This window comes from Meriones unguiculatus, chromosome 2, assembly GCF_030254825.1.
Source record: "Meriones unguiculatus strain TT.TT164.6M chromosome 2, Bangor_MerUng_6.1, whole genome shotgun sequence".
NCBI lineage: Eukaryota > Metazoa > Chordata > Mammalia > Rodentia > Muridae > Meriones > Meriones unguiculatus.
Window position 1 is genome coordinate 162,555,251 of NC_083350.1, and position 27,213 is coordinate 162,582,463.

Sequence of the window (27,213 nt, forward strand, 5' to 3'; positions counted from 1 at the left end):
CACACTATCATCCTTTTAGGTGTTGATCTTAAAGACTATGTTTACTGCAAATGAATATTTCACAAAAGATACTAACTTTTTAGCAATAGTTGACATTTCCTGTGCTAACAATTCACAGAGCAAGCAGACATTAGGTAAGAGCCACTCCACTAGGAAGAAGAGTCTTACAGGCAACTTCTTAAGCCTATCCTTTATTGGGATGCTACAGCTCTTCTAGCACCAAAAGCTCCCGAAACACATGGAACTCACAGACATTTTAGAGCACACATCCACATGCCAAGGAACTTCAAATTGTGCCTGGTCCAGTCCACACAATGAACAGAGTAAATGCTTTAAAAATCTACATAGATAAAACTAACAATATCTTTAATTTGTCTTATCAGCCTTAAGGCCTGATGATAATTTTATCACCTTTGATACAGAAACAGTAGTAAAAAGTCAGAGCCAAGGTAAGAAAGTTGGTGTTTAAATATAAGCAAGCCAAAAGACTAACAGAAGAGTAAGACTTCATTTAAGAAATTTGTATCTTAGACAATATAAATCCATAGGCATAGAGACATACATACATATATATATATATATACATAAACACACACACACACACACACACACACACATATATATATATAATGTTAAGATCAGGATGTGGACTGCTGTACATTATCTGTATGATGTGAAGTAGATGCTTTCTCGGGCTCTATCTTGCCCCAAGGGACCCCTGTACAACATTGACTCATTCTGAGTAAAGGAGCAGCGTGATTGCATCCTGCTGGGTGCACGAACACCCAACATCACATCTTTATCTTTGTGGGAAACATTTAATATCAAGTTGAAATATTTACAGAGGACCACCAAGTCTTTAAAACAGCTTCGTCACCATTTTTAACTCTTCTTCATGAAAGCATAAAATTTCCTTAAGATGAGGGACTTTCTCAGGGAATTGGATCTTGTGTGAAGACTGTTTGAAATGGAACACTTTGAAGACAAATAAGTTCCAGAAGGATGACGATGAAATCCCTATGTTCTCTTATGGCAGTCAGATGACCGCTAGACAGCTCAGTCTGAGAACATCATTCTTTCCATCAGTTTCTCCTCATCTATGTCAGCTCAATGCACATTACTCATTCCTCCTTTTTTTTGTATAAAATTAAACATGCCAACTTAATAAGCTTAGATATTTAATCCATCTTAAAATTTTAAAAATCATGGTAAACATTAGGAGGAAAACTAGGAGGGTAAGAATAGATTTAAAGTCTTTTGAAAATTGATTTTATAGTTTCTCTATCAGCAAAAGTGGTAGTGCTTAAAATCTTCAAAGTAAATGTTCATTGTAACTGATAAGATGATGACATGCTGAAAAATCTGGTCACAAAGCTAGTAAAGCTAATAACAAGAACTGAAGTGAAGAATACTGTATTTAAAAAAGTAGCGACCCACACGTTTTCTATGAATGTGAACCTATGCTGCGTAGTTTTTACTGCAAACTTGTTGCTAATGCAAGTGACCTGGGGAGAGAGAACCTCAACGAAGATACTGACTAGGTCAGGCTGGTCTAGGGGCAAGTGTGCACCATCTGTGTCTGTGTGCACCATCTTGAATGTTGGTAGATGTAGGAGAGCTGAGCCTGCTGTGGGCGATGCTACCACTAGGCAGTGGCCCTGGGCTAAAGGAAGGCTAATCGCAAGTCAGAGAGAAAAAGCCAGTAAAGTAACTATAGATGCAAATCATTTTAAGTACTTTTTTCTTTTTTGCCTTTTCATGGATTACTTTCATGAACATTGTACTAAAAGCTTATAGAAAAAAATAATATAAGAAAACCTCAAAAAAATCAAAGATTAACTTAGAGAGTTTTCTTTTTTTTTTTGGAGAGTTTTCTAATATAAAGTATAATCATGGAAAAACAAGTAGGCAACATAAAAATATATCGTGTATATTAATCACATGAAGATGAACATGAGGTCTCCTAGAATTTTAGCAGATCCTGTCAATAAATTAAACATATAAATTATAAAACTTATATATATATAATTGTGGTTGTACTTATGATAAAAAGACTAGATTTTAAGCAAGATGCTTTAAAGCAAGGATCTTCCCAACTATTAGTAGATATAGCATATATGTTGGCACCTATGGCGGATTATTCTAGAATCCCACATATTCAAGGGTGCTCAAGTCCCTCATAGAAAATGTTGTAGTATTTGCATATATAACATGTGTACATCCCCTGGTGAATATCATTAGATTTCTAGTAGTTAGTATACTATGGTATAACTGCTATACAGTGTCCTACTGTATTACTTAAAAGAATGGGAATACAAAGTTTGGACATGTTCAACTAAGTACGCATACTTATTAAATAAAAAATCTACTAAGAGGATATTACAATTCTAGACACTTATCCACAAAACAAAAAGACATCCAGTTTCATTGACACTAACACAGTGATAATTACTAATTTTAATATGCCGCTCTCACCAATACACAGGGCATCAGCAAAAAATTCAATAAAGAAACTCGAGTTAAATGACACCATAAATCAAATGGACCTAGCAGACACCTACAGAGCATCCTACCCAGACACTGAAGAATGTTTTTTAGTATTGTTTTGTTTTGCTTATTTTTTTTCTCAGAAGTCTATGGAACTTTCTACAAAACTGACCCTGTATTAGGATACAAGGCAAGTTTCAACTACAGAAAAATTGAACTAACATCTTGTATTCTATTTGAATACCATGGATTAAAGCTGGATATCCACAACAGAAAGAGCAAAAAGCATACAAAACTGACTCTGAACAATGTAGTATTGCATGAAAACTGGGTCAAGGCACAAATCAATAGGGAACTAAAGACCTTTTAAAAACTGAATGAAAATGAAAACATTGAACATCAAAACAGTATGGGAGACAAAGCAATTCTGAGAGAAAAAAATATACAACAGTTTAAAAATTAATGTTTGTCACATTCAAATATACAATTAAGGCTTTATTTACAAATGTTTTGAATACCTTCAAGTCTTGAAATTAAAGCTTGGTAGAAGAAGAACTTCTAAAACAAAAGTAAAAATCTGAACATGTAAAATATAATTGTTCCAATTTTGGTTTGGCACAAGAATATGAAAGTCTTTTACATGACACAAGAAGTAACATGAGACAAAGGACAGAAATTACTGAGCTGGGTTGGACCTTTCTCTTCAGAGAATGGCCTCTTTTTCCTTCCCTTGACTGTCCCATTGGAGCTTCCATGTTTTAGGGTAAGCATCCAATCTTTTTAGATAAACTAAATTCATCTGAACATGGAGGGAGAGAGAGAGAGAGAGAGAGAGAGAGAGAGAGAGAGAGAGAGAGAGAGAGAGAGAGAGACAGAAACAGAGACAGAGAGACAGAGAGACAGAGAGCTTACAGAAAACACCAAACAAAAGGCTGGATTGTTAAAAGATTAAGAAAAAATTCTGTAAACTTCATTTGAAAAACACCCAGAAAGATGTGAAATACTCTACAGAACCTAATAAATAGAATTTATTGTTATTGATGTGTGATACTGGGGGTGGGATGTATTGGTATGCTGTGCCATGGAGGGCATGTGGAAGTTGTTTAGTCTCAGTCAGGACAAAGGACTAAACTAACTGAGGTGACTATTAACACATCAGAGTGTGTTAATGCTGCAGGTTCTCCCAGCATTCCTTAGACCCTACCAGTTACAGGCTCCTCCTGGTTGGTACTCCCTGATCTGAGCTGGGCTGCCATCCCCTACCCCTCACCCTGCTGCTCTTTCCTATGTAACTCAGCCATTTTGGCTATGCAGGTCGGTCTTTTTTTTTTTTTTTTTTTTTTTTTTTTTTTTTTTTTTTTTTTGGCTCTTTTGGGACTCTTGCCGGCTGATGCTCCTGGGTCCACTCTCTTCCTCTCTCTGTTCTCTCCCTTTTCCCCTCTCCTCACATGATCCAGCCAGGTGAGTGCTCACCCGGGACCCTTCCAAATGCCTCTGGATATGCTCCCCCTCATATCTACTGTGCTTTTCCCTTTATCTGCAGTAAATCTTTTCCTCCACCAAACCTAGGAACAGTCATGCCCTCCCATTTCATTTCTTTTTTCTTTCAGGAGGTAACAGTTGCAGGGATTTGATTCTCTTATTTCACAATGGGTTATGGGATCAAACTCTGATTGTCAGGCTGTGACAACCCACAGAAACCATCTCACCAATCCTAGTTATTTAATTTTGATGTGCAATAAGCAAAGTTGGCCTGAGGCCTGAGGACAGATGAAAAGTTCTGCAGACCTGTTTGGATTATTTCCAAGGGCTGTGTCTCCTTCCCTGCTAATACTGTAGGAAAAGCTAACCAGCTTCAGGGTCTATTTCTATAGAGTCTTCCATGACCATTCAGTCTTCAGAGCCACAAATACATACTGCTTGATTATATTAATACAAAAAATATCTCAGGTCATCTGGTTTTTTAATTCTTCCTCATTGCCTTCAGATTCAGATGTATAATTTGCAATGAGACAGATAAACCTAACCTCTTGGGGGAAGAGAAGCATGTCACTAAAGCTTTAGAAACCACCACAATACTAACAAAAGGCCATAGATGCCTAAACATTGAATTTTATCACAGAAATTAGGACTTAATGGTATTTCCAGAGGCCTGGGGGAAACTGCAAGGTTCAAGTCTGCTTCTTCCGTATTTTTCATCTCATTGCAGTCTATAGTCCTTACAGTACTGAGTACATAGGAATGAAGGCATTTATCAGGTCTCTGTGTTTCAGCCTCAGTTTTCCCTTAGAACCTCATCTTGGCTTTATTTTATCTAGAAGAAAATAATTTTCTTTTGTACTATCTGACTAAACTGTACCAAACTGAAGAAAAAGTTTTAAAAAATTAAATGTTCAAAGGCCAAATCACTTGAAAGGAAAAGGCTTTTCCTCAGTTGTGGCTCCTTTGTGAGTGCTGTTTTTAAAGTTCAGAGTCACACCCTGACCACACTAGTCACAAAATCCTTTTAGTTAAATACATGAAGTATTTAGGAAAGAACAAAGTCATACAAACCACAAAATAAGTCATGCTGAGCACATCATACAAGGATCCTAAAAGTCATTACTTTAACTTACATATTTTAAACTTTTTAAAATGAGACCAGGAGTGATTTATGAAGCAGTCATTTGCTTAATCAATGCTTTAAGTCAGAAGGCACTTAAATACTGATACTATGATATTTTTCATGAGGTCTCTCAATATATCTCTTGACACATAAAGCAAAGAGAAGTGGCTGTACATCTGCTAAGCTTTACTGATGGAGACTTAAAGAAATCCTGTGGATAGCACCACTCAGTTTTTCTACGAGTTCTTCTCATGGCGACTTCCTAAAAAGAAAATCTGGAAATAATTAGAAACTATTATAGTACCTAAAAAAGTTTGCTTGAAAAACTCAATCTGCTCTTCATCAAAGAATGCAGGACAGCAAGGATAACTTGAGAGGGAAGTAAGTGTGTGGGGTGGGGAGCTCCTCAGTCACAGCACTGCAGAAATAAACAGTCTGACACTATGCTACCTACAGCCGAGGAGGATACTGTGCCCGACACTGACCATGGGGCCCTTTGCCAAACAGAAGACAGACTGACCATGTTACACAATTCCTCACTTCAAAATGAGAAGATAACATTTTGTTAAAAAGATGCTCTAACTACATTAATACAAACCAAGAGTGAAGAGTAAACAGTTATTAAAGTTTAAGATCTACCTGGGAAAAAGTATCCAAATAGAACAAAAATTGTTCTGTGTTTTTGGAACAATAAGCAAGTCACAGTGGAGAATGGGAGTTTCTTCTTGCAACTTAAATTATGTTTTTAAAGAAATGTAAAATTCCACAGGGGGTAGACTGGACGCCATGCCCTTGGAGTTTAGAGGGTGCCATATGAACTGAATTATCCTTGACAAGTACCTTCAGACATGTGTAATGTGATCTCATCTGAATTTAGAGCACATTTTAAACACAAACTTTTGGCAAGAGTAATTTTTTTCAGGAATTCAGATAAGAAAGAAAAAAAATCAAATATCCTTAATAATATGAAGTATTTAACACGGAACTTCCAACAAGGAAATGAAAAGTGTAAAAGGAAAAAACATCTAATGAGCTGTAGCAAAGAGAACTGTAGGGCACCCAAAATGAAATGCACCTCCTTTTCTTTTCAATGCTCATTCTCCGTAACACAATTTGAGTTTTCAATGTCTTGTCTAAGTTTGAGGATGAATAAATTTCATAAAAACAGACTACAAAATAATTGTATTAAAAACTTATTTTGGCAGAAATTAAATCACAGCATAGATAATATTTTGTTTTGTTTTCTCACCGAGGGGAAAAAAATGACAAATAATGTATCCAGACCGTAAGGACTCAAACTTTTGTTAGTCTCATTCATTGTTGCTCATCTGTGGTGGCTGACAGATAAACAAAGCAAAAAGAGCTTTGAGGTCCACGGTTTTAAAGATTCATCATGATTGCCTGCCTTGGCAAGAAGACAGCCCACAGACTGGTGCTAATTCTACAGGGATCAGCTCCAATGGAAGAAATGCATTAAGACCTACAGAAAAAAAAAAAAAAAAAAAAAAAAAAAAAAAAAAAAAAAAACAAAACATGCTTTGCAGAGAGCTAGGACAAGCTATTTCTATAGCACTGTTAACTTTTTTTCACCAGAGGGCCACTTCTGTGGTCATCCTGCTAACTGGTGAAAATGACAAATTTTAGCAGCAATGGAAAATGTCATATTATTTTTAGAACCTTTTGTAATGTTTCTGTCTTCCTTAGTACTCTCAAAACCAAAGTTTGAGAACATCTGTGGACCAACTAATGATCTGGAATGATGGACTAAGAATCTCAGTTTCATACTAAAATGTCTATCTTACTCAACTGCAGTTGATAAAATGAACTTATTCATTTGCTTTCTTAAAAATGCTTTGTAGAAAGTAACATTACAGATTAACAGAAAATAACAAAACAGAATTGTTTTTAACGTGTAGATTTTAAGTTACTTATGTGAGGGGTATTTAACCAATAAACCACTTGAAACATTTAAATTTTTCAGTGTTCAAACACTGAATTATTTTTAAAATTCAATTTCAAAATCAATCTAAGAGGCCTGTTTATCATGCTGTCTTGCTGACACACATAGGAAAGTGCACTACAGAGAGAGCTTACATTTCCCACTCTTCCTTCCAATCAATATCTGAGGCAAAGTTTCATCTCTAGGGCCCCTAATGGCAGGAATTCCTGGAGCCAGCAAATGGGTAATATTAAACCTACAATTAGAAAAAGAGGCCATCAAAGACACCAGATCCTAATGCAACATTCCTCTTCATTTCTCAGAACTGCAGTGATAGCCAGGGCTAAGGAAGAAGGCATTCGGAACTATGCCTTGCCACAAAAGCTGCTATATATCTGGATTCTCCTCAACCTAAAATGTCCACAGAGCTTTCCTTTCCCTTGAACTCAGGACCTCAGCAGTGAGTACAATTTTCCCAAGCTCTGCAGATGAGCTCCTCCCAGGGCTGGTGCTCTCTGTGCTTTCCTCTCAACTGTATCTGCTTTCCCACTAACATACTCCTGAAGAAAGTAAGCCTGAAACCCGGACATCTGAAGGTAAGCGTTTGCTGTTTGCTCTGGAATATTTAAAGACCACTAGAGTCACACTCAGGTTATCTGGATTGGCTGTGGCATTTTAGGCGGACCTCAGGCTGGTTATGCTTTAGACATATTTACCCTTCTACTGAGAAGAACAGGGAAAAGTCAATAGGTTTGCTTTTGCTGTTCAGTCTGGGAAGTTTAAAGACCACTGAAGTTGTACTCAGATAATTTGGGTTGGTATGGGGGCATTAGGTGGACCTCAGGACAGTTACAGATCTCAGGTGTTTCCACCCTCCTACTGCGGAGATCAGGGATAAATATAACAGCTTCTTATTACAAACATGTACCTACTCCCTTTTCATTTTAATATTATGGAATATTTTATATTCATGTGATAACAGGGAGACTTGAAGTCCTGGTGAAAACAAAAACGTTAAATTTCTATTTTAGTTATCTAAAAGACTAATACATGATTCTCTTCAAGCTTTGGATAGATCCGGGTTTTTTTTTTTTTGATAATTTAAAAAATATTTAATATAGTTTTAATTCTTGTCAATAAAAACCACCACCATTCAGTAGACCTTTAGTTTTATTAATACTAATTCTACATAAAAATGGAAAAGCAGCCCGTCAAAGATGACTCACCAATGGCTGGATCGCACGTATTTAACACTGGCATAAAGGACTTGAGTTTCTACCATTTCTAATCTGACAGAGGAGAAAGCAGCAATAACTACTAGCTATGTTTTAAAATTGTAACGTGTGATGCAGTATTTTAAAAAGATGGTACGAACAACATCAAAGGACCTTAAGAACACAGAACAAAGCCAGTCACAGACCGAACAAAACAATGAAAGGTCAAAGGACGGAGCCCAGAAAGAGCGAAGGAGAGAGGAGAATAAAGCGATGCTTCCATGGGATGCTCATCTAGGCCCTAATGTACCTCAAACTACCTTCTGCGTCTCCACAGCAAGAGATAAAATTTAGATAATTAACATTAGACATGCGTAAGATATTCTCATCTGGTTTGATCTGACTAAGCGAATGGCCTTCTTACCTGAGAGCAAAGCAGCATGACGAGCTCCACCACAGATGTGCTGGACTTCATACAAACAAGGCCTGCACAGGGAAAGGTCAAACAAATGTGTTACCACAGGAGAGGGATGGAGTTACTGATTTTAAATTATTAAAGTTCTCTTTGAGACAAGACTTCAGAAATTAAGTGAATGGAAATATTCATCCACATACTCTTCTATATCAATTTTAAATATTCAGATGCTCCAAATGATATGAAAATTGCTAAAATACTGATTTCATGTTTTAGTTATTAGGTCAAGGTGTTTATGTAATGTAAGGAATGACTATTGAAATTGAGGCAGACAGGGTTGCTTCAATCTAAAGGGTATTGCCGGACCAATAAGAATGAAAGAGGCACTGGCATTTTCTATTTGGACCAAAACTAAACAATGTACACATAATTCACTCACCACAGCTTATTAAATGTTCCAAACTCACAGACCAGGTATCACAAGAAATGAAAACAATGAACACAATAGGTATACAATCACAGAATCACTGACTCAGTGTCTGCACGGGCCTGTGTTAAGTACCCTGTATCGCATCTCATGCAAGTCTCATCAGTGTCTAATGCCATTCCTAGTTTACAGGTGAATTTCTGAGTTTCAGGCTAGCATGGTCTACAGTGCTAGTTCCAGGATGACCAAGGCTACACAGAGAAAAACTCTGTTTCAAGAAACAAACAAAAAAAGAAACAAAGCTGTAAACAGCTTGGACGTTAATTATTCAACTCTTCAAAATAAAGGATAATTTGTAAAGCATTATATAATAAGGAAGTAGGTCATAATTGCTAGTTCTAAAAGTATCAAAATTAAGGAGAGGTAAATTAGATTTAATAATAATAATCTCTGTATGCATATATTAAATATAATGGTTGCCATAATCTGGTGAGTACATAAGTGATAATGAATGCTACTTTAAAATAAACGTCCAAGTCACGGTGCTGTTTTTTAAACAAAAAGAGTTTAATGAATATACTTAAAAATTATTTTATTCCTAAGTACAAATGCAATAAAAAAGCATCTGTTAAATGAATTTTATTATGAGTATGTAACGATGTGTGTATGTGTGTGTGTGAGAGAGAGAGAGAGAAAGAGAGATTGAGAAAGAAGGTGTGCAAGATTAGTGAAAGTCACAGGACAGTTGGTCCTGGATCCGGAACGTAGGTCACTGGGCTTGTGGAGTAAAGGCACTTACCTACTGAGCCCACCTGCTGGCCCAGTAATTTATCTTATAAAAAGAGAAGCTTTGGTCTTAGACCAAAATGCCAACAAATGCAAAGTTCAAGCAGCAGTTTTATTTTCTTGTTTTCTAAGGTTGACTTTAATTAGCAATCTCAAGCTCTGTAGATACTAGTATGTGCATTTATTACAGGGGTGGATAAGTACCCTTTTGTGCTCATTTTGCTAAAGACTTTATCCACTTTATACATGCAGATAAAGCAAGCTGTAAAAAGTCACTGGTACTCCATCTTATCAGATCCTGGGCAGACAGCTAATGAAATAAGAGACCGAGGTGGAAAGCTTGTTTAAAAGACAGACAGTGTAACTGGTCAGAAATCTTCGCATACAGGAGCTACAGTCTCAGAAAGATTAATGGCACATTTATCGCTTGTCGGCTGATCAAATGCTTGGATTCTGACAAAGAAAACCTTAAGAAATAGGCCACAGGATCATAATTAAGATGTGGGCATATTAACAGAGACAATGCTACTGTGCTGTAAGAATCGTCCATCTTTATTCTGTGTTAATTTTGAATACATAAATAAAAAACTTAGAAAAAAATATCATTGACTAATTTTTAAACAAACCCTCTTCAATAGTCACATTTTAACTCCTATGAACATTATCAAAGCATAAGAAAAATATGAAAGCTTCTATCAGTAATGTATTTTTTCCCCAAAGGAATGTGAACACACTGCCAGGCTAGCAAGATGGTGTTTGCAAACATACCCCTTCTTTTGTGTGTACAAGAAGATGAACCCAGGTCTGTACAGCCTCTTTACCAGTGTTTTGTCTAATTAGTTCTGGTCAGAGCCACCTGTTCTCAAAGGACAAGCCAGGAAGTAAAAACAAACCTAATATTGATGATGAGAACATAAGCTGAGGAAATTCTGGAAACTATCAAAATTATGGTCTGCTGTAAATGATTCCTAAGGGTTAGAAAAAGTACAGACAAGACAAATAGATGACATAAAGTATGATGCCTGTGACAATGAAATGCACACACAGGTGATATAACATCACCATACTTGCAAAATTTTTAAAAAGATTTATTTATTATGTATACAATGTGTGTTTGCATGTACACCTGAATGCCAGAAGAGGGCACCAGATTTCATTTTAGATGATTGTGAGCCACCATGTGGTTGCTAGGAATTGAACTCATGAACTCTGGAAGAGTAGCCAGTGCTCTTAACCTTTGAGCCATCTCTCCAGCCCCATATTTGCAAATTTAAGAAGCATTAAATTTCTACCATTCTGTAGAACTTTAATCACAATCTCAAGAAGGTATAATTATCTGGCAATGCTATGAACTACTATAAGTTGTTTAGACGATGGCCAATGGTGTACTCACTTAGGTCATAGTATACTGAATACTGTAACTGAACAAGGAATTTGAAAACACCTCTAAGAGTAAAATGTGAGCACTTTACAGCAATAAATAAGAGTTTAGTAATGACAGCTCAGCAAGAATTCCATGCTGTGATTCAAATACCTTATAATATTAAACATTTGAACAACTTATCATTATAGCCTTTGATAGACTAATAAAATAAAAGATTTGGTGATGAGGCCAATGTGGAGGCCAAAATTACATAATTTAATCAGAATAACTATTTTATTCTTTCTATATAACAATCTAGCATCTATGTGATTTAGTAATATAGGAAAATAATAAGGTCTTTCTTAATGAATTTTTTATTTTTTCTATTAATTACAGTTTATTTACCTTGTATCCCAGCTGTAGTCTCCTCCCTCATTCCCTCCCAATTCCACCCTCTCTCCTTCATCTTCTTCCTGCCCCTCTCTAAGTCCACTGATGGGGAGGTCCTCCTCTCCTTAATAAGGAAGGTCTTAATGGTTAAGTATGACCATGGTGACTTGCTCAGCTTCCTTGGTGAAGGTTCATGCTTTGGTCAGATGTGGGAAGGGGAAGTAATATATTATGCAACAAGGATATAATGATCAAGGAACAAAGAGAAATGTCTCAATAGAGCTTTGTACCTTGGGGATGGATGACTGGAATATGGGGGTGCTGGAAAGCAGAACTGGGATTCTAAGTTAAAGTTCAGAGAAAGGCTGGAGAAAGAAAATTACACATGGTTTGGGAAGATAAGATGAAGAGCTATGAGCAGATTAGAAGTGGGGGAAATGGTTCCGAGGACTGACAATGGCATTTCTACTGTATGATGACAATCTGTGCTTTATCAACTAAGGAGTAGACTTCAGTGGAGTCATACATGTGACGCAGAGGCAGGTAGTCAGCACTCTGTGAGTTCAAGTGAGTTCCAGGCCTGCCAACACCACTCAGTGAGCTCCCTTCTGGAAGGAGGGGACAAAAGTACAGCCCAATTAACAGAATGTTACCAGATGGTATTTATTCACCAGAATAAATATACAGCCAACAAATACCAACACAAGACTGCAAGCCATATTGTTTTTGCAGCATAAAGCAAAGAGCTGGATAGAGAGAGTAGGAATTTGTGGCATGAAAGGAACCAGAAACAGAATGCTGAGAGCCTCTGAATACACTGTGGACTACACCGCTGAAGGATGACATCAACTAATGGGTAGCCAAGACAGGCATATGTGCATATTGATTAGATGGTCTAGATCCAAACAGCTAGCAAAACATATGTAGAAAACATATGTAGAAAAAAAATTATCCCAAATTGGCTAATATTTGGGTACACATTTACTAGAAACTTTGAGAATTCTACTTTGAAAATACATTTCCTTTTGACTAAAACCAAACCACTTAACACAATAAAATGAAAACACTATAGCAAAGGATAGACCAGATTACAAATTACCTGGATAAGTATGAAGTTAAAAACTTGGCCTTGGGACCACGTTATCTTCGTTCAATACAAGCACTAGCCAATGCTACAGTTACATTTCTTTTAAAGAGAGTCTGACTCCAGAGTATATCTGAGGGTCTGACTAATGTATCTGTTGATTTTGAAGATCAAGTTGAAAGAACCCTTTAGCTTTCAAATACTGCATAGGATTCCAGTCTTTAAGGCTCTTCCTCTTGGAGTGAAGTGAAGGTAATCATATACAACAAGCAAAGGGACTCAGAGGCAACATTACATCCTCTTTCACGAAGGCATTATTCTGAAACAGAAGTCTTTGACAGACATCTAGGACAAAGAATCTCAACAAGTACTTGGAAACCATCATTAGTTGACAGAAAACAAACAAAACATTATTTAGTAAGATTGGGGGGGGAGTAAGAAAGTTGAAAGAACAAGAGTCCAACTCACGTAGAAAGCATATACTGAGTATTGTGTCCAATGTCCTAGAAAGCATCTGTTTAACAAAAGTGAGGAGTGCGGTGCAGGTGCTGTTAACCGGTAAATTGGTATGTGAGGCAGAGGATCATGGAGGCTGCATAGGACAGCAAGGTTAGCGGCCTTGTGTGGGAATGTCTGCAGGTGTGATAGTGTCTGGCTTGTGCTAACCCTATGTTGGCAAAGAGGGGGAAAACAAATGTCTGAGATAGAAAAACAAACAAACAAACAAACCACCAATAAAACAACCAAACCAGAACAATGTAATTGGGAGATAATACTGTGAGCAGTCTTTCTCAACCTTTCTAATGCTGCGACCCTTTCGTACAGCTCCGTATGTTCTGAGGACGCCAATCAGAAAATCATTCCATTGCTACTTCATAGCTTTAATTTTGTTACTATTAGGAATAGTAATGGAAATAAATATCTGAGATACAACCCCAAAGGGGCTGTGACCCACAGGTTGAGAACCACTGCTGTAGAGTGGGGGAGGATAAAAGGAAATGCCCACAGTGCTTCCTGTGCCTTAGAAGAGAAGAACACCACCAGAGAGTAGCTTTAGGATGCTGCAAAGCTTCCATCTCTCTGGCAGAATTACCATTTCCTACATTTTCCAAGACATTTTTACTGTTGTATTTGGCATTTATTTCTTCTAGCATTGTTAGGGTCCTCTCTGTAAAAGTTACTTTCAAAAATCACCAGATAGTTTTAGAAATTACCAGAGTAATTGACATAGGTTACCAAATTTAAAACCATGAAGACAAGACTGAACTACCGGAAACATCAGTGATGAGTGAAGTCCATTATTACTATGACTAATGCCAACGTGTGCAGGAGAGCATGAGCTAACACTTCACTAGTCATTGCAAGATCTTCCTGTAACTTCTCCTCTGACAGTTTGATGGTATCAACTGTAATATGACTTAAAGAAGCTACACCAATATCAAATACATTTAAAATGTTAAATTGGATCCACTCAATTTCAGTTTCATATTAAAATAATAAATTTTATCTGAAAACAAAGCCCATCCAAGTACTACGGAGACAGTGAGAGCCGATTTGTAGAGTGAACTAAAACCCAGTTGTTACAAAATGGCCGCCTTGCTGTATTTAGAACAGTACTGCTCAGACGGCTCCTCTGTAGAGGCCTGGGCAGTCTCCGTCTTACAGTGTCTGCAGCCATTTCTGCCTTTGTGCCACTCCACTGCAAAAGCAGTCTCAAAAACAGGCATGGCTCTATACTGACAGAGATGCTTACCAAATGTGTACACTAAATTTTGTCTATAGAATTTTTTAAAACTGCAGGAGAAAGTTATTGATTCAAAATCCACAGGAAAAAAAAAATAAAAGTTTCTTTTAAGATTACCCAAAACTGGACTATTAGTGAGTTTTCACCTAAATAGTAATATTCTGTTTAAAAGCTTCATTCCCCTTAATGTGGATATTCATGTCCCCAAAGGCACACCACTCTGAGTGACTGAAGTGCTCCATCAGTTAGCCTAGGCCACCTGAAGAGGCTATGAAATAAACTTAAATGTAACCATTAGATTTCTTATATGTCTGAATTATAAAATATTTCTGGCTTTAAAATCCCAAATATGGATTTCAAATACTTATTTTAAAAAAATTTCATTTGACTTAACTTCTTAATGTCCACAGGTAATGGTATTCCATTTACATGAAATATGTTCAAGTATTTATAAAAATAAATATCAATAAAATAAATACGGTACATTTCCTCATGGAAACCTCACTAGATCAAAAGAAGCAAAATCCCATTTCTAAAGAGGAATGGCTGAGTGAGGCCCTTTAAACTGTACATTTAGAATGCCTGTGTTAATCAGAAACAAAAGTAGCTGTAAGTTGAGTGACACAGCACATGCGTAATCATTTTGACTGACTTACTGACATAGCTTTTTTAATTTCTCATTCTATTGATGTGACCTACGAATCTTATTCAGGTGTGTGGGGGGGGGTTGTGGGGCTGTGGGTGTGTGTTGCCTGGTTTAGGTCATAGCACCTAAAGGAGACTGTTGTATAAAATGATAGATAACAAACACATGGGAACGGGTCTTACATAGGTTCATCCTGCCCAAGTTGACTTCCGCTCCTTATACTTTAAACACTACAGATTAGTGCTATCTCATCAAAAATGCCATATTAGAAAAATATTCTGGTAATTTTTGATGGCCATGGTCACGGTCACTTTTTATGTGTTTTTCACTTCTATTCACTGGCCTGATTCATTTACACATCTTAAAAATGGGTTTTGCTGTCTAAATTATTTAGTATTAATTATGTTGGGGAAGGCTGTGCGCGGAAACGTTTTTAAAATTCTGAAGCCACAACTAACCAAATGTTAGTGGCCTTGCATTGGGGAAGAGCCTATGATCTATGGAAGCCAACACCGTCTTTGGCTTGAAGAAACTATCAGATCAATTAAAGAGAAAAGCTATATACGTATAATATATGTTGATGAAATAATCTACAGTGCACTAAAAACAAAGTTACAAAACATGTATATTTTTGGGGTTTCTATGAGATACTATTATGCATAAGATTAAAGCCGAACTTTTTTTTTGCTTTACAACAACGGTGAATGACTGGAATGTCTTGGCCTTTTCTTGACCTCCTGATTTAGTCAAACTGCAATGAAGGAGGTTGAAATGAGGGAAATAAGAGACATGTTCACTGTCACAAATCATCTGGCCTTTATAGGGCTCTCTGGGTTAAACTTGATTACAACCCTGATTGCTAGCTCTATGCTAGTCTCTGCCAAATGTGCTTCTTCTCCCTGAGGAAGTTCAGATTCTAAAATCCTCAGTTCAATGCAAACACTGCTAATTATGTTTGCTTCAAGTTCAGTATTGTACGAAAATAATCATCAAAATGTATACACGCGTATTTTATCTATGCATTTCGTTAAGTGAAATATCAATAATCAAAGAGGAGAAACACACCGAAGTCATTTGATATTACATAAATATCTAAATATCTATAGAAACAAAGTTTAAATAAAAAGATGCAGAAATGTCTTTACATTAAAATAATATTATATAAATGATGGAATTCTTTTATCCATAGCATATAAAATGAATGATTTATAGCTGTATTTCCAAACTACTTATATTCTAGCTCTCATTAATTTTGAAACTCAAATAAATATACTTAAATTCTGAAATATAAGTAAGCTTCAAGTTGCTCTAACAGTCTTATGAACCCTAAAGATCTTTATATCTGTATTACAGATACAGGTTCTTTTTTTTCCAAATACTTAACATTAATAAACCATGATGAATGTAAATGCCAGGTATCACTTTCTTTTTCATCATAAAGCTTTCATAAACTTAAAGATAAAAGGCTAAGACAATTACTAAAAGGAAACTACTTGATAATTACTGTGATGAAAGCACAAAAGGAAATGCTTTCAAGTTAAGCGGCTCAAGTTGACACCAGTCAGGTGAACTCGCTTATTTTCAAGAGTCTCTCAGCCTTATCCAACAATTAAAGACTTGAATTTAAACGCAATCTCAGAAAATAATACCTTCAAGAACTGTGTGCTCAGAGCAGTAAGTTCTCAAACCCAGACTAACCCAGACTGGGCTTCTTTCATGAAGGCAGCATTTAAAACAAAACACCAAAGGAGAGCAGTGAGTCATCTGTTTTTATTTAATATTAGCAATGAAACGTGGCCTTGCAGAGAGTTATATAACATAGCAAATATTCTTAAATTATAAGTTTATGTTCCACTCAAAAGATATTCCACAGTGTGCAATCCAAATATATATTATACTGTTACTAATTTAATTATGAATTAAATTTTTTTTGTATAATTGTGGGTCTGTGAGACAGAGCAGCAGGAAAAGGCAAAAACCTGATGACCTGAGCTTCATCTCTGGAATTCAAATAAAGGTGTAAAGAAAGAACTAACTCAATAAAGGTGTTATCCTACCTCCCACATGTGGTCCTTGCATGCACATACCCACATATCAGAACATACAGACAATAATAAAAATAAAATATACAAATTACCTTCTCCACCCAAAATATCCTAAATCTAACTCAAAACTCTTTATAATTCAGAGTAAGATTTTAAAATCAAATTATATTACATACCAGCGATCCAATAATGATTCATAGAAGTTTTTATACAAGTGTCTATGTAGACACTGCATAAAATATTAGAACATGACAACTAAAAGTAAATAGTACTTTCTAATTTCATCTACACACACACACACACACACACAAAAAAAAAAAAAAAAAAACCTGTATGTACCTAAAGCACATCTATCAGAAAGGCAGGAACTGTGGTTTTCAGGAACTAAAAACATTGGTGATTGAGTTCTAAAACGATATTGTAAATAGTTAGCATGTGCCAGAGCACAAATGCGATAAATGAATCTCATTTCTAGTGAAGCCTCACTTCTAGTGGAAGACCCAGGCAAACACACTGACCAGTTTTCAGGGAGGGCAACAAGGCCCATCTTAACAGCATTTTAGGATATTCATTTGATGACCTAGATAAATGATATTTTAATTAGTTCCTTAACAGAAAAAGAAAACAGTGGTACGAACAGCAATCAACAGGAAATATGAAACTCGGATGAGTAGTCATATTTGTAGGGAGAGTAACATGGGATTATTTTATAATAAAAATGTTTTAATTTTTTTAATAAGATGTTTAAATAATAAAAGCATCTTCTTCTGAGAGTGAACCTAGCCTCAATCATTCCATAACAAAACAAGTATGTAACCAGACAAAACACATTGTTAAAAATAACACTCCAATTATATGTTTGCTGTTCTGCTGTTTAAATTCCTCTGGAAACCTTTTAAATAAATAGTTTTAAAGTTAAAATAATCACATGCTTAATGAGAAAAGAATCTTCGGTTGGGCTTAGAATTAGAACAACCGCATGAAGTAAAGAATGTGTTAGGGATGTAGATAATGGCATTCACATGCACCATGAAGCACAAGTCCTGTTTCCACACAGAGAAGAGCAGGAACAATCTAACAGCTAAGGCCCACATCAAATATAAACTGTGGCTTTTAGAAACCCATTCCCTAGACCTCTCAAGTAATTCATTTTATATACAATAGTGAATTACATTAGCTGAAAAGCAAGCAAAACTGGAACAAGAGAGCCAACTCTACAGGAAGAGATGACATGCACACAGGAAACAAACACTGAAAACAGTTTAAGAACCTAGAGCAACATCAAGAGAGTGTCCACAGCAGACATAGATTTACACAGCAACTGAAAAAAAAAAGGCAGTAAAATACAACAAAAAGAACTTCCTTGTTAATGAAGTTCTTACTATGCATAGAAAACAAAACAAAATAAAAATAAATAAAAAGCAGCAAATCACTGTTTGCATTATCTTTTAAGTAAAAAAAAAAAAAAAAAAAAAAAAAAAAACAACAATGACCTTATAATCTTCAGGCCAAATTGGAAGTTTTTAACTCACAACAATGTTTGAGACACAAGTGACACAGTTCTATTACGGGAAAGTATCAGAAAAGCATCTCATCTATCAATCAATTACAGGGGACCAAGGACACTCTGGAAACGTGAAGGTTTCTGGAGCATAGATTTCTGCAGAAGAGGAAATACAAAGCTAAAGTAAGGATGGATAAGATAAGAGGATTCTTCTTTCCAATCTACAAGGGTTAGTCTAATAGTAGAAGCTTTTACTGCCTAAAACTCTACCAATTAAGAACTTGGAAACAGATGAAGTAAGGGTATTCATTCAGAGGGTAATATGTAAAGAAAACTCAAAGAACAGAGTTCTGAACGCCAGATAAATAAAATAAAAATAACACATATTTTATTTGTATGGCATTTCTATTTTTTATACATCCAGATTTCTCAACTTCATCTATAATCTAGAAAATTTGAAAGCTATAATAAAAACTACAGAAATATAAGCAGCTATGATCTACAGTCTATTGAATTTAATTGCATATAATCCTGACAAGATCAATTGGTTAATAGTTTTTGAGAGACAAGAATATCTATCTGTCTGTCTGTCTATCTATCTATCTATCTATCTATCTATCTATCTATCTATCTATTTGCTCAAAAATGTGTTTTAACTAACTTAAAAATTGGGAAATAACCTTATATATTGAATTTGTCAACTGTCCACACACTGTGGACAATATAAACATGACGGGGCAGGGCAGACGTTCTGGCAATGCTTATTTCTTGTCTAACTCTTCTCAGGCTTCCTTAGTGAGAATTGATCCTTAAAAGCTTGATTTTTCTTATTATCCAGAGTTTCCCTAAGTTGTGGCAAACCCATGTAATTAAGAAGTATCTGTATAAGGAGAATTGTATTTTGACACCTGAGAAGGACTGATGGGAGACTAATGGTCAAAGCTGACTTGCCCCGTGCCTGACCTCAAAGCCTGAAACCAGAGAGAAAGGGAGACATGTCTGACAGCCCAGAAAAGAGTCTGCATATGCATGCTTGTAAAAAGTTGTACTGGTATTTAAAATTCAATGTGGATTGATGTCACTGACATTCAGAATGTTACGGTAAATAGTAGATAGCTCTCAAATTTTCTTTGAGATCTTTTACTATTAGAGCTTGCTCTGAGCTCTAAGAACTGAGACACTTTATTTACATTATCAAAATTTTAAATTTGGATCTTTTTTTTAACTAAATCTAAGTTCTTGTTTACTAGCACTTAAGAGTTGGCTGGTCGTTTTATTGGTCTATTTACTGATTGGGTTCTTTGGTCTTTGCTGTTATGTTTCTTGGTTTATTTTAAATACTAATCCTATTAAGTAGCTAGCAAGGTTTTTCTTGTATTGTGTATGATGTCTCTTCAATTGATTAACTGTTTCATGAGATTACATTCATTCATTTTTGGCTGAAACAGGGATAATATTGAGAAAATCCTTTACTATGCCTACTGCGAAAGAAATTTTTCCTATTTGTCCTTTTTAAGTTACTGGTCCTACATCAAGGTATTAATTGAATTGGAAGTTTTTGTTCAGGAAAAAGGGGATCTGGTTTCATACTTCTACATACAAACAGAAAGTTTTTCTAGCATTATTTGATGAAGACACTGTTTTTCTACAATATGTATGTCTTAGTGTGTTTCTCAAAAGTTATGTGACTGAAACTATGGATTTCTCTTTGGATCTTCTATTCCATTCCACTGATTTACATTTGCATTTTTGTGTTTGTACTGTGCTGTTCCTGTTAATAAAAATGTGTATTTCTACTGCTTTGAAATATGAAAGAATACAGGAGTGAATCCATCTGGACCTAGAGTAATTTTTTACTGGGGAGATTTTCTTCTACTGCTTCAGTATTCTTGCTCGTTATGGATAGGTCTGTTTTAAGAATCTTATTAATTCAATTTTTTTAATTTGATATGCATCTAAAAACTCACTCTGCAATTTAATGAAATAAAAAATTTCAAGGTCCTAATAATTATTTGAATTTCATTAGTATCTGTCATAATGGCTTACTTTTTACCTCTGATTTAATTGGTCTGAGACTTTTTTCCCTTTATTTTGGTTATTTTACGTGAGGATTTGTCGATATTGTATTTCTTCTCTTGGAAGAACTCTTAAGTCTTTCCTCAAAGAATTTATGCTTTTCATTAATTTAGTTCTCTTCTTTTGAGAATTTTATATGTATGTTATTTCCACTATGCCTGCCCTCTCTCCACTCCAAAATAACCCTGTGTCAATCTCTTTAAAATTATTGGCTTCTTCTTCAGTTATTAATATTTCACATACATACACACATACACGCATGTCAATGCAACCTGTGTAGTCTTTAGTGTTGCTCGTATGTGTATGTGTTTAGAGTTGACCGTGTGAGACTGGATAACCTATCAGGATTCTCATTCCTGGAGAAGGCCGAGTCTCCCCTTCTCCACAGCAACTGTCTGTAACTCTTCATCTATGAGTGGAGTCTGTGAGATTTCCTCCACTGCACTGACAAGTCAACCCACTGATGTTTGTATTATGCAGCTCCTTTTTAGGTGATGGCATTTTTGGAGGTTTCATGGGTTCGGCTTCCCTGATATATTTAGAGGACACTCTCTTCTAGCAGATGTCCTGCTATTCTGGCTCTTATAATCTTTCCATCCTCTGTTTTTGTGGTATGCCCAGTCTTAGGTATAGAAGGCACATTATAGAGGTATTGATTGGGCTTGAGTTTCCAGTGTGCATCCTCTGCATTTTGGCCACTCCTGGATTTATGTGATAATCTCCATCTGCTGTAAAAAGAAGCTTCTTCGATGAGGGGTGAGAATTACACCTATCTGTAAATATAAGGGTTAAGTATTTAGAATAAGTGGGGAAAATATACAGGTTTAGAAACGTAGCAGTAGGTTCTCCTCTAGGGTCCATGACCTCATCAATGATAAGTAGTTAGCTAGGCATATAGTTCCAGGTGCCCTACATCCAATTAGACAAATGCTGATTACTTCCAAGAAATGGTACTAGCACAAAAATTGACATTTAGATCAATGGAACAAAATAGAAAATCCACACATAAATTCACATAGAAACAGCAGTCTTATTTTGGCATAGATGCTAAAATTACACACCGGAGGAAAGTCAGTATTTTCAAAAAATGCCTCTGAGAAAACTGAATACAGAAAAATAAAATTAGATCCATATTTATCATACTGCACCAAAAATCAATTCCAAATTGATCAAATACCTCAATATGGAACCTGAAATGCTAAAACTGCTAGAAGAAATACACTGGCAATACCCTAAAAGATACAGGCATAGAAAATGACTTTCTAAATCAGACTTTATTTTCTCAGGAACTAAGGCCAAAAATTAACAAATGAGACCTCATAAAACTAAAAAGCTTCTATACAGTAAAGGAAACAATCAACTGGATAAAGAAGAAGCCCACAGAGTGAGAGATAATCTCTGTACGATGTATTTGATAGAGGAAAATATTTAGAATATACAAGAACTAAAAAAATAAAATAAAATAAAAACAAAAGAGGAGCAGGAGCTGCATCTGGCATGGACTCTGTGATCGCTCTCTGATCATCTCCCACTGGGAAGAGGTGCAGCCTTGCCAGGCCATGGAAGAAGAGGATGCAGCCAGTCCTGATGAGACCTGATAGGCTAAGGTCAGAAAGGAGGAGAGGAAGATCTCACCTATCAGTGGACTAGGATAGGGGCATAGGGGGAGAAGAGGGAAGGCGGGTGGGACTCGGAGGAGATGAGGGAGGGGGCTACAACTGGGATACAAAGTGAATAAATTGTAATAACTAACTGATTGACTAACTAACTAACTAACTAACTAACTAAATAAATAAATAAATAAATAAAACTTTGGGAAACAACAACAAGGAAACCGAAATGACTGAATTAAAAAAAAAAATGGGCCATAGATCTGAAGAAAGTATCTTCAAAAGAAGAAATAAAAATGGCTAAGAAATAAATACCTTTAAAAGAATTCAAAATCCTTAGCAATTAAATAAATACAACGTAAAACAAGTTTGAAATTTCATACCCAGGTCATAAGGACTAAAAACAAGAAAAGAATTACAATTTTTGGTGGTATTGTAAACTGGTGAAGCCATTATGAAAATCAATAAGAGTTCTCAAAAAAAGGCTGAGACTGCACGTATAGCCCAGCTATACCATTTCTCGAATAATGGCCCCAAAACTTGACATTCTATTCCACCCATACTTGCTCAGTCATGCTTATTGCTACTCTATTCACAATAGCTAGGAAATGGAAACGACTTAAATCTCCTGCAGCTGAGAAATGCATAATGAAAATGTAGTACATACAGACAATGGAATTCTGTTCAGATCTAAAGAACAATGCAATCATGAAATTTGTACGTGAATGGATTAAACTAGAAAATACTACACTGAGGTAGCCTTGACCCTGACTTTGTTTCCTTGGTTATTTTTACTCAATTTTCCCCCAACGTCACCAATTTCTGCCTCGATCTTAATTATTGCTTTCTGTCCACGAATTTGGGGCTTGGCTCCATCTTGTTTCTCCAAGACCCCAAAGTGTACCATTAAATTGTTTACAGCAATATACTTCTATCTTATGACTACTTTCACTGTATCCTATTGGAGTTGGTATACTATATTTTTCTTTTAATTTAGGGATTTTTTTGTTCCTTATTGATTTGTTCAGTATATAATGTATTGTTTAATATAATAATATAATAATGTATTGTTTAACCATCACAAGTTTATGTATTTCCCACAGTTTCTCTTGACATTGTTTTTTAGTTGCATTCTACTGTGATCAGATAGAAGAAATTACTTCAACTTTCCTGGTTTCCAAGCTTTACTTTGTGTTTTAATGTACAATCTACTTTGGAGAAAGTTCCTTGGGCTGCTGAGATAAATGCGTATTCCGCAGTGTTTCAAGGGTTTTCTTCAGGTTTCTGTTAAGTTAATTTGATTTATGATGTCATGATGTTTCTCTGATTTTTTTAAAGCTGGACTGACTTGTCAATTTGAGAGTGAGGTTCAGAATTCACCCACTAGAATGAATCAAGGTTCAACTGTATCTTTACTACTAGTTCTATTTATTTCATAAAGTTGGTCCACATGTTTATAATTATAATATCCTCTTCTTGGTCTTCATGGATGGTTTCCTTAATAATTACGGAATGACCTTAAAAAAGCTAAAAACTCTTATGACCAGTTTTATTCTGAAGCTATTTTGTCAGATACAGAGCAGTGAGAACCACTTGATGCATAGGTACATTTTATTTGATTCCTTTCCATTCTTTCGCCTCTGAGGAAACTTCTTTTTTTCTCCCCTAGCCCCCTCCCCCCCCCCCGGAAGATGCATTACTTGAAAGCAACAAAACAAAAAGATGTGCCCTAATTTTCAGTCTGCTAGTTTGCATCTTTTGATCTGGGGAATTAAGACCATTAATATTCACAATTATCACTAATGGTTATTAATTCCCATAATTTTCTTGATTTTATAGGGTTTGGATTCATCCTATCTCACTAGTATTCAGCTTAACTAGTATTCACACTTAACTAGTATTATAGCAGGTTAATCTCCGTGTAACCTCATGGATGTATTTGCCTTTTTCATCAGTCTGAAGGCAGTATATTTTATAGAGATGGCTTAGTAGCAATGCCTTTCTTTAGCTTGTTTTTGAGGTGCAAAGTTTTTCTTTTTCTTACATTGGTGACAGGTATCCCTGGTCAGTACAAGAGGCTGAGCTGCCAGTTTTTGTCTTTCAGAACCTGAAATACATTATCCAAACTTTCATGGCTTTTAAATTTCTTGAGAAATCTGCTCTTACTCTGATTCACTTGCCTTTGTATGTGACCTGGTGTTTCTCCTTTACTGTTTTCAATATATTTTCTTTGTTCTGTGTATTTAGTAGTTTCATTATAATATAATGGGGTCCTCTTACTTGGTGTTGTCTATTTTTTTTTTTACTTTTTAAAAAATTTATTTATATTTTTACAAATTACAGTTTATTCACTTCGTATCTTCGCTGCAGTCCCCTTCCTCATCCCCTACCAATCCCACCTTCCCTCTCCCTTCTCCACGCATGCCACTCCCCAAGTCCACTGATAGGGGAGGTCTTTCTCCCCTTCCCCCTAGTCTATCAGATCTCATCAGGAGTGGCTGCATTGTCTTCCTCTGTGGCCTGGTAAGGCTGCTCCCCCCCTCAGGGGGAGGTGATCAAAGAGCAGGCCAATCAGTTCATGTCAGAGGCAGTCCCTGCTTCCATTACTATGGAACCCACTTGGACCCTGAACTGCCATGGGCTATATCTGTGTAGGGGTGCTCTCACATTTCTTTTTTGAATCGTGAGAATTTTCTACTATGATTTTGGAAAAAATATATTCTATGCCTTGAGAAATTTTCCCCATGATTCTTAGATTTGGTCTTTCTTTACATTGGGTCTTGTATATCTTGAGAGTATTGTTAAATTATTAATTACTTAATGTTTGTCTTTGTTAAAATGTTCAAACTCCTCCACTTCGTCTTCAAAGCCAGATAGTCTGTTCTTTTCCTTGATCCAGTATATTGGTGAAGCTTTCCACATAGCTGTTGTTTTGAAACACTGCTTTTCAACTATTTTCCTTTTTCATTGAAAAAAGAAGTCACTGAAGATTTCTTTCAGATATTGCATTGACTTTCTTGTTTTATTTAGCATTTTCTGAGTTTTTAGATTACTTTAAGAACTGTCTTCTTTAGTCATTTAAATACAGTTTCAGTTACTCTTTTGAGTTCTTTTTCTGGGATGTCAAGTAATTCAATCTGACTGGGGGCTTTTTATTATGGAATTAATATTGTTTTTAAGAAATTGTATTGCCTTCATTTTTCTACTATTTGTGTACTGAGTTGTGGCTTCCCCTTTTGGAATCAGAACACTGTTTGAATTTGTATTTATTTTAGGTGTTTTAAATCGTCCTTCTTTTGGAAGGAGTGTTTGCTCTCTTCAAGACGGTTCAGTTTTTGTAGGCTTCTGGTGTTGTTTACTCTGATACATTCACTGATGGTTGTGGGATGAGTCTTAATCTCTAGCTTCCCCCAGTGAATATAATATTATTTGGAAATAATATTTATACACTTTATATAATTTAAAAAATAAATAATACTATCAAAAGGTAGTGGCCAAATGAAAGTACAGTCAATCAATTACAATTTAATCATCCTATAAATGGCAACCATTTTATTAGGTGAAGGGTGACTGACAGTAGTGTGCTTATTAGTACAGTATATTAATTATTTTGGGTATGAATGGAAAGAAGAACACTCACAGTAAGATTAGTGGTTAGTACTGGGTTAACAGCAGGCGAAGAAAGGGAAATGGAAACAGAGAAGTGGGAGTTGTAGAAAAAAAGTAGGCTGGGGTGAGAGTCTTCAGAGAAGGTTGACTACAAAGGGAGAATTAAGGATACAAATCTCATACATACAAGAATCAAATCAAGTACGCCATTCCCGGCTTATGGGAGGCTGGCAGTACAGAAATCTGTAATTACAAATCTGACCAGCCTATGTTCTTTGGGAGAGGAAAATGAAAAAAAAAAAAAAAAGGTTGAAGAAAGATAGAAAAGAAGTAAAAGAAGTACAGAGTACAGAATCTAAAAACATTATCACCTGTTTGTCATATGTTTGTCAGAAGTAGATCCTCACTCTGGACCTTCTTTTTGGAAATCTGGTCACAGATGTGGTCTGTTCAGGAGGTTTGCTATATACACAGGTGGAATCTGATGCTGGCAATACCTCTAGAAAGTCCTTCAGCTCTGGCTGCCAGTGTTGGCCCCACTCCTTTTTAACCTCTTGTCTGATTAGCTGCTTGCAAGAAGTTCAAGTTCCCTTGCAGATACTGAGTTAGATCCATTTCTCCCTCCATGGATACAGAATCAAACCTTTCCTTGAGCCTGGAAGAATTCTGCTGAGGCTGAATCACTGTGCAGTTTCTATGACTTGGCTGAGTTTGCTATGTCCAAACTCACCAGCAAACTAAAGTATTTCTAAAATGCAGTCTCATGGCTGTTCCAGACTGCTGCTTTTCTGACTATGCCTGCTAGGCAGAGTGAAATCCTACTCGTAGTTCGTCAGCTACAAGATAGCTACCTCACTCTTGATCCACGTCCATGCATGCAATATTGGTCTCTGGGCAATATGGTCTCTATGCCTCTAGGTCTCAAGCCAAGTATCTCACTTTGATAATAGATTTTTACAGCTACATACACCCAAATGCCCCACAACTACTTCAGTATGAGATTTTACATAGTGAACATGCTTACACATTTCAATTCTTGTAAATGTTCTGCCCCTTACAAGAGTAATACTTTTGTTCATGTTATCTACTACTGTTTCTAATTCTTTATTTCATTTACTTCTAGTAACACTGTGTTTTCATTCTGTGAGATTTTAGCTTTTAAATATTTTGTTTTAACAGTTTTCCCAAGCTCCCTTACCTTTGGAATGTGGTTACTTTGGTCTACAAACTGCCCTTTAAACCTGTTCTTTGCAGTGCCCAGTGAGTTTT

General features: G+C 36.0%; 1 protein-coding gene across 2 annotated transcripts in view; it reads right to left on the minus strand.

Annotated features, from left to right (window-relative positions):
- Positions 1-27,213, minus strand: part of Nbea (neurobeachin) — a 525,499-nt gene that overhangs the window by 256,494 nt on the left and 241,792 nt on the right. For both annotated transcript variants that reach the window (XM_060378339.1, XM_060378338.1), the window contains exon 34: positions 8,670-8,731. In XM_060378339.1, the coding sequence (XP_060234322.1) occupies positions 8,670-8,731 (62 nt within the window). The remainder of the gene's footprint in view (positions 1-8,669; positions 8,732-27,213) is intronic.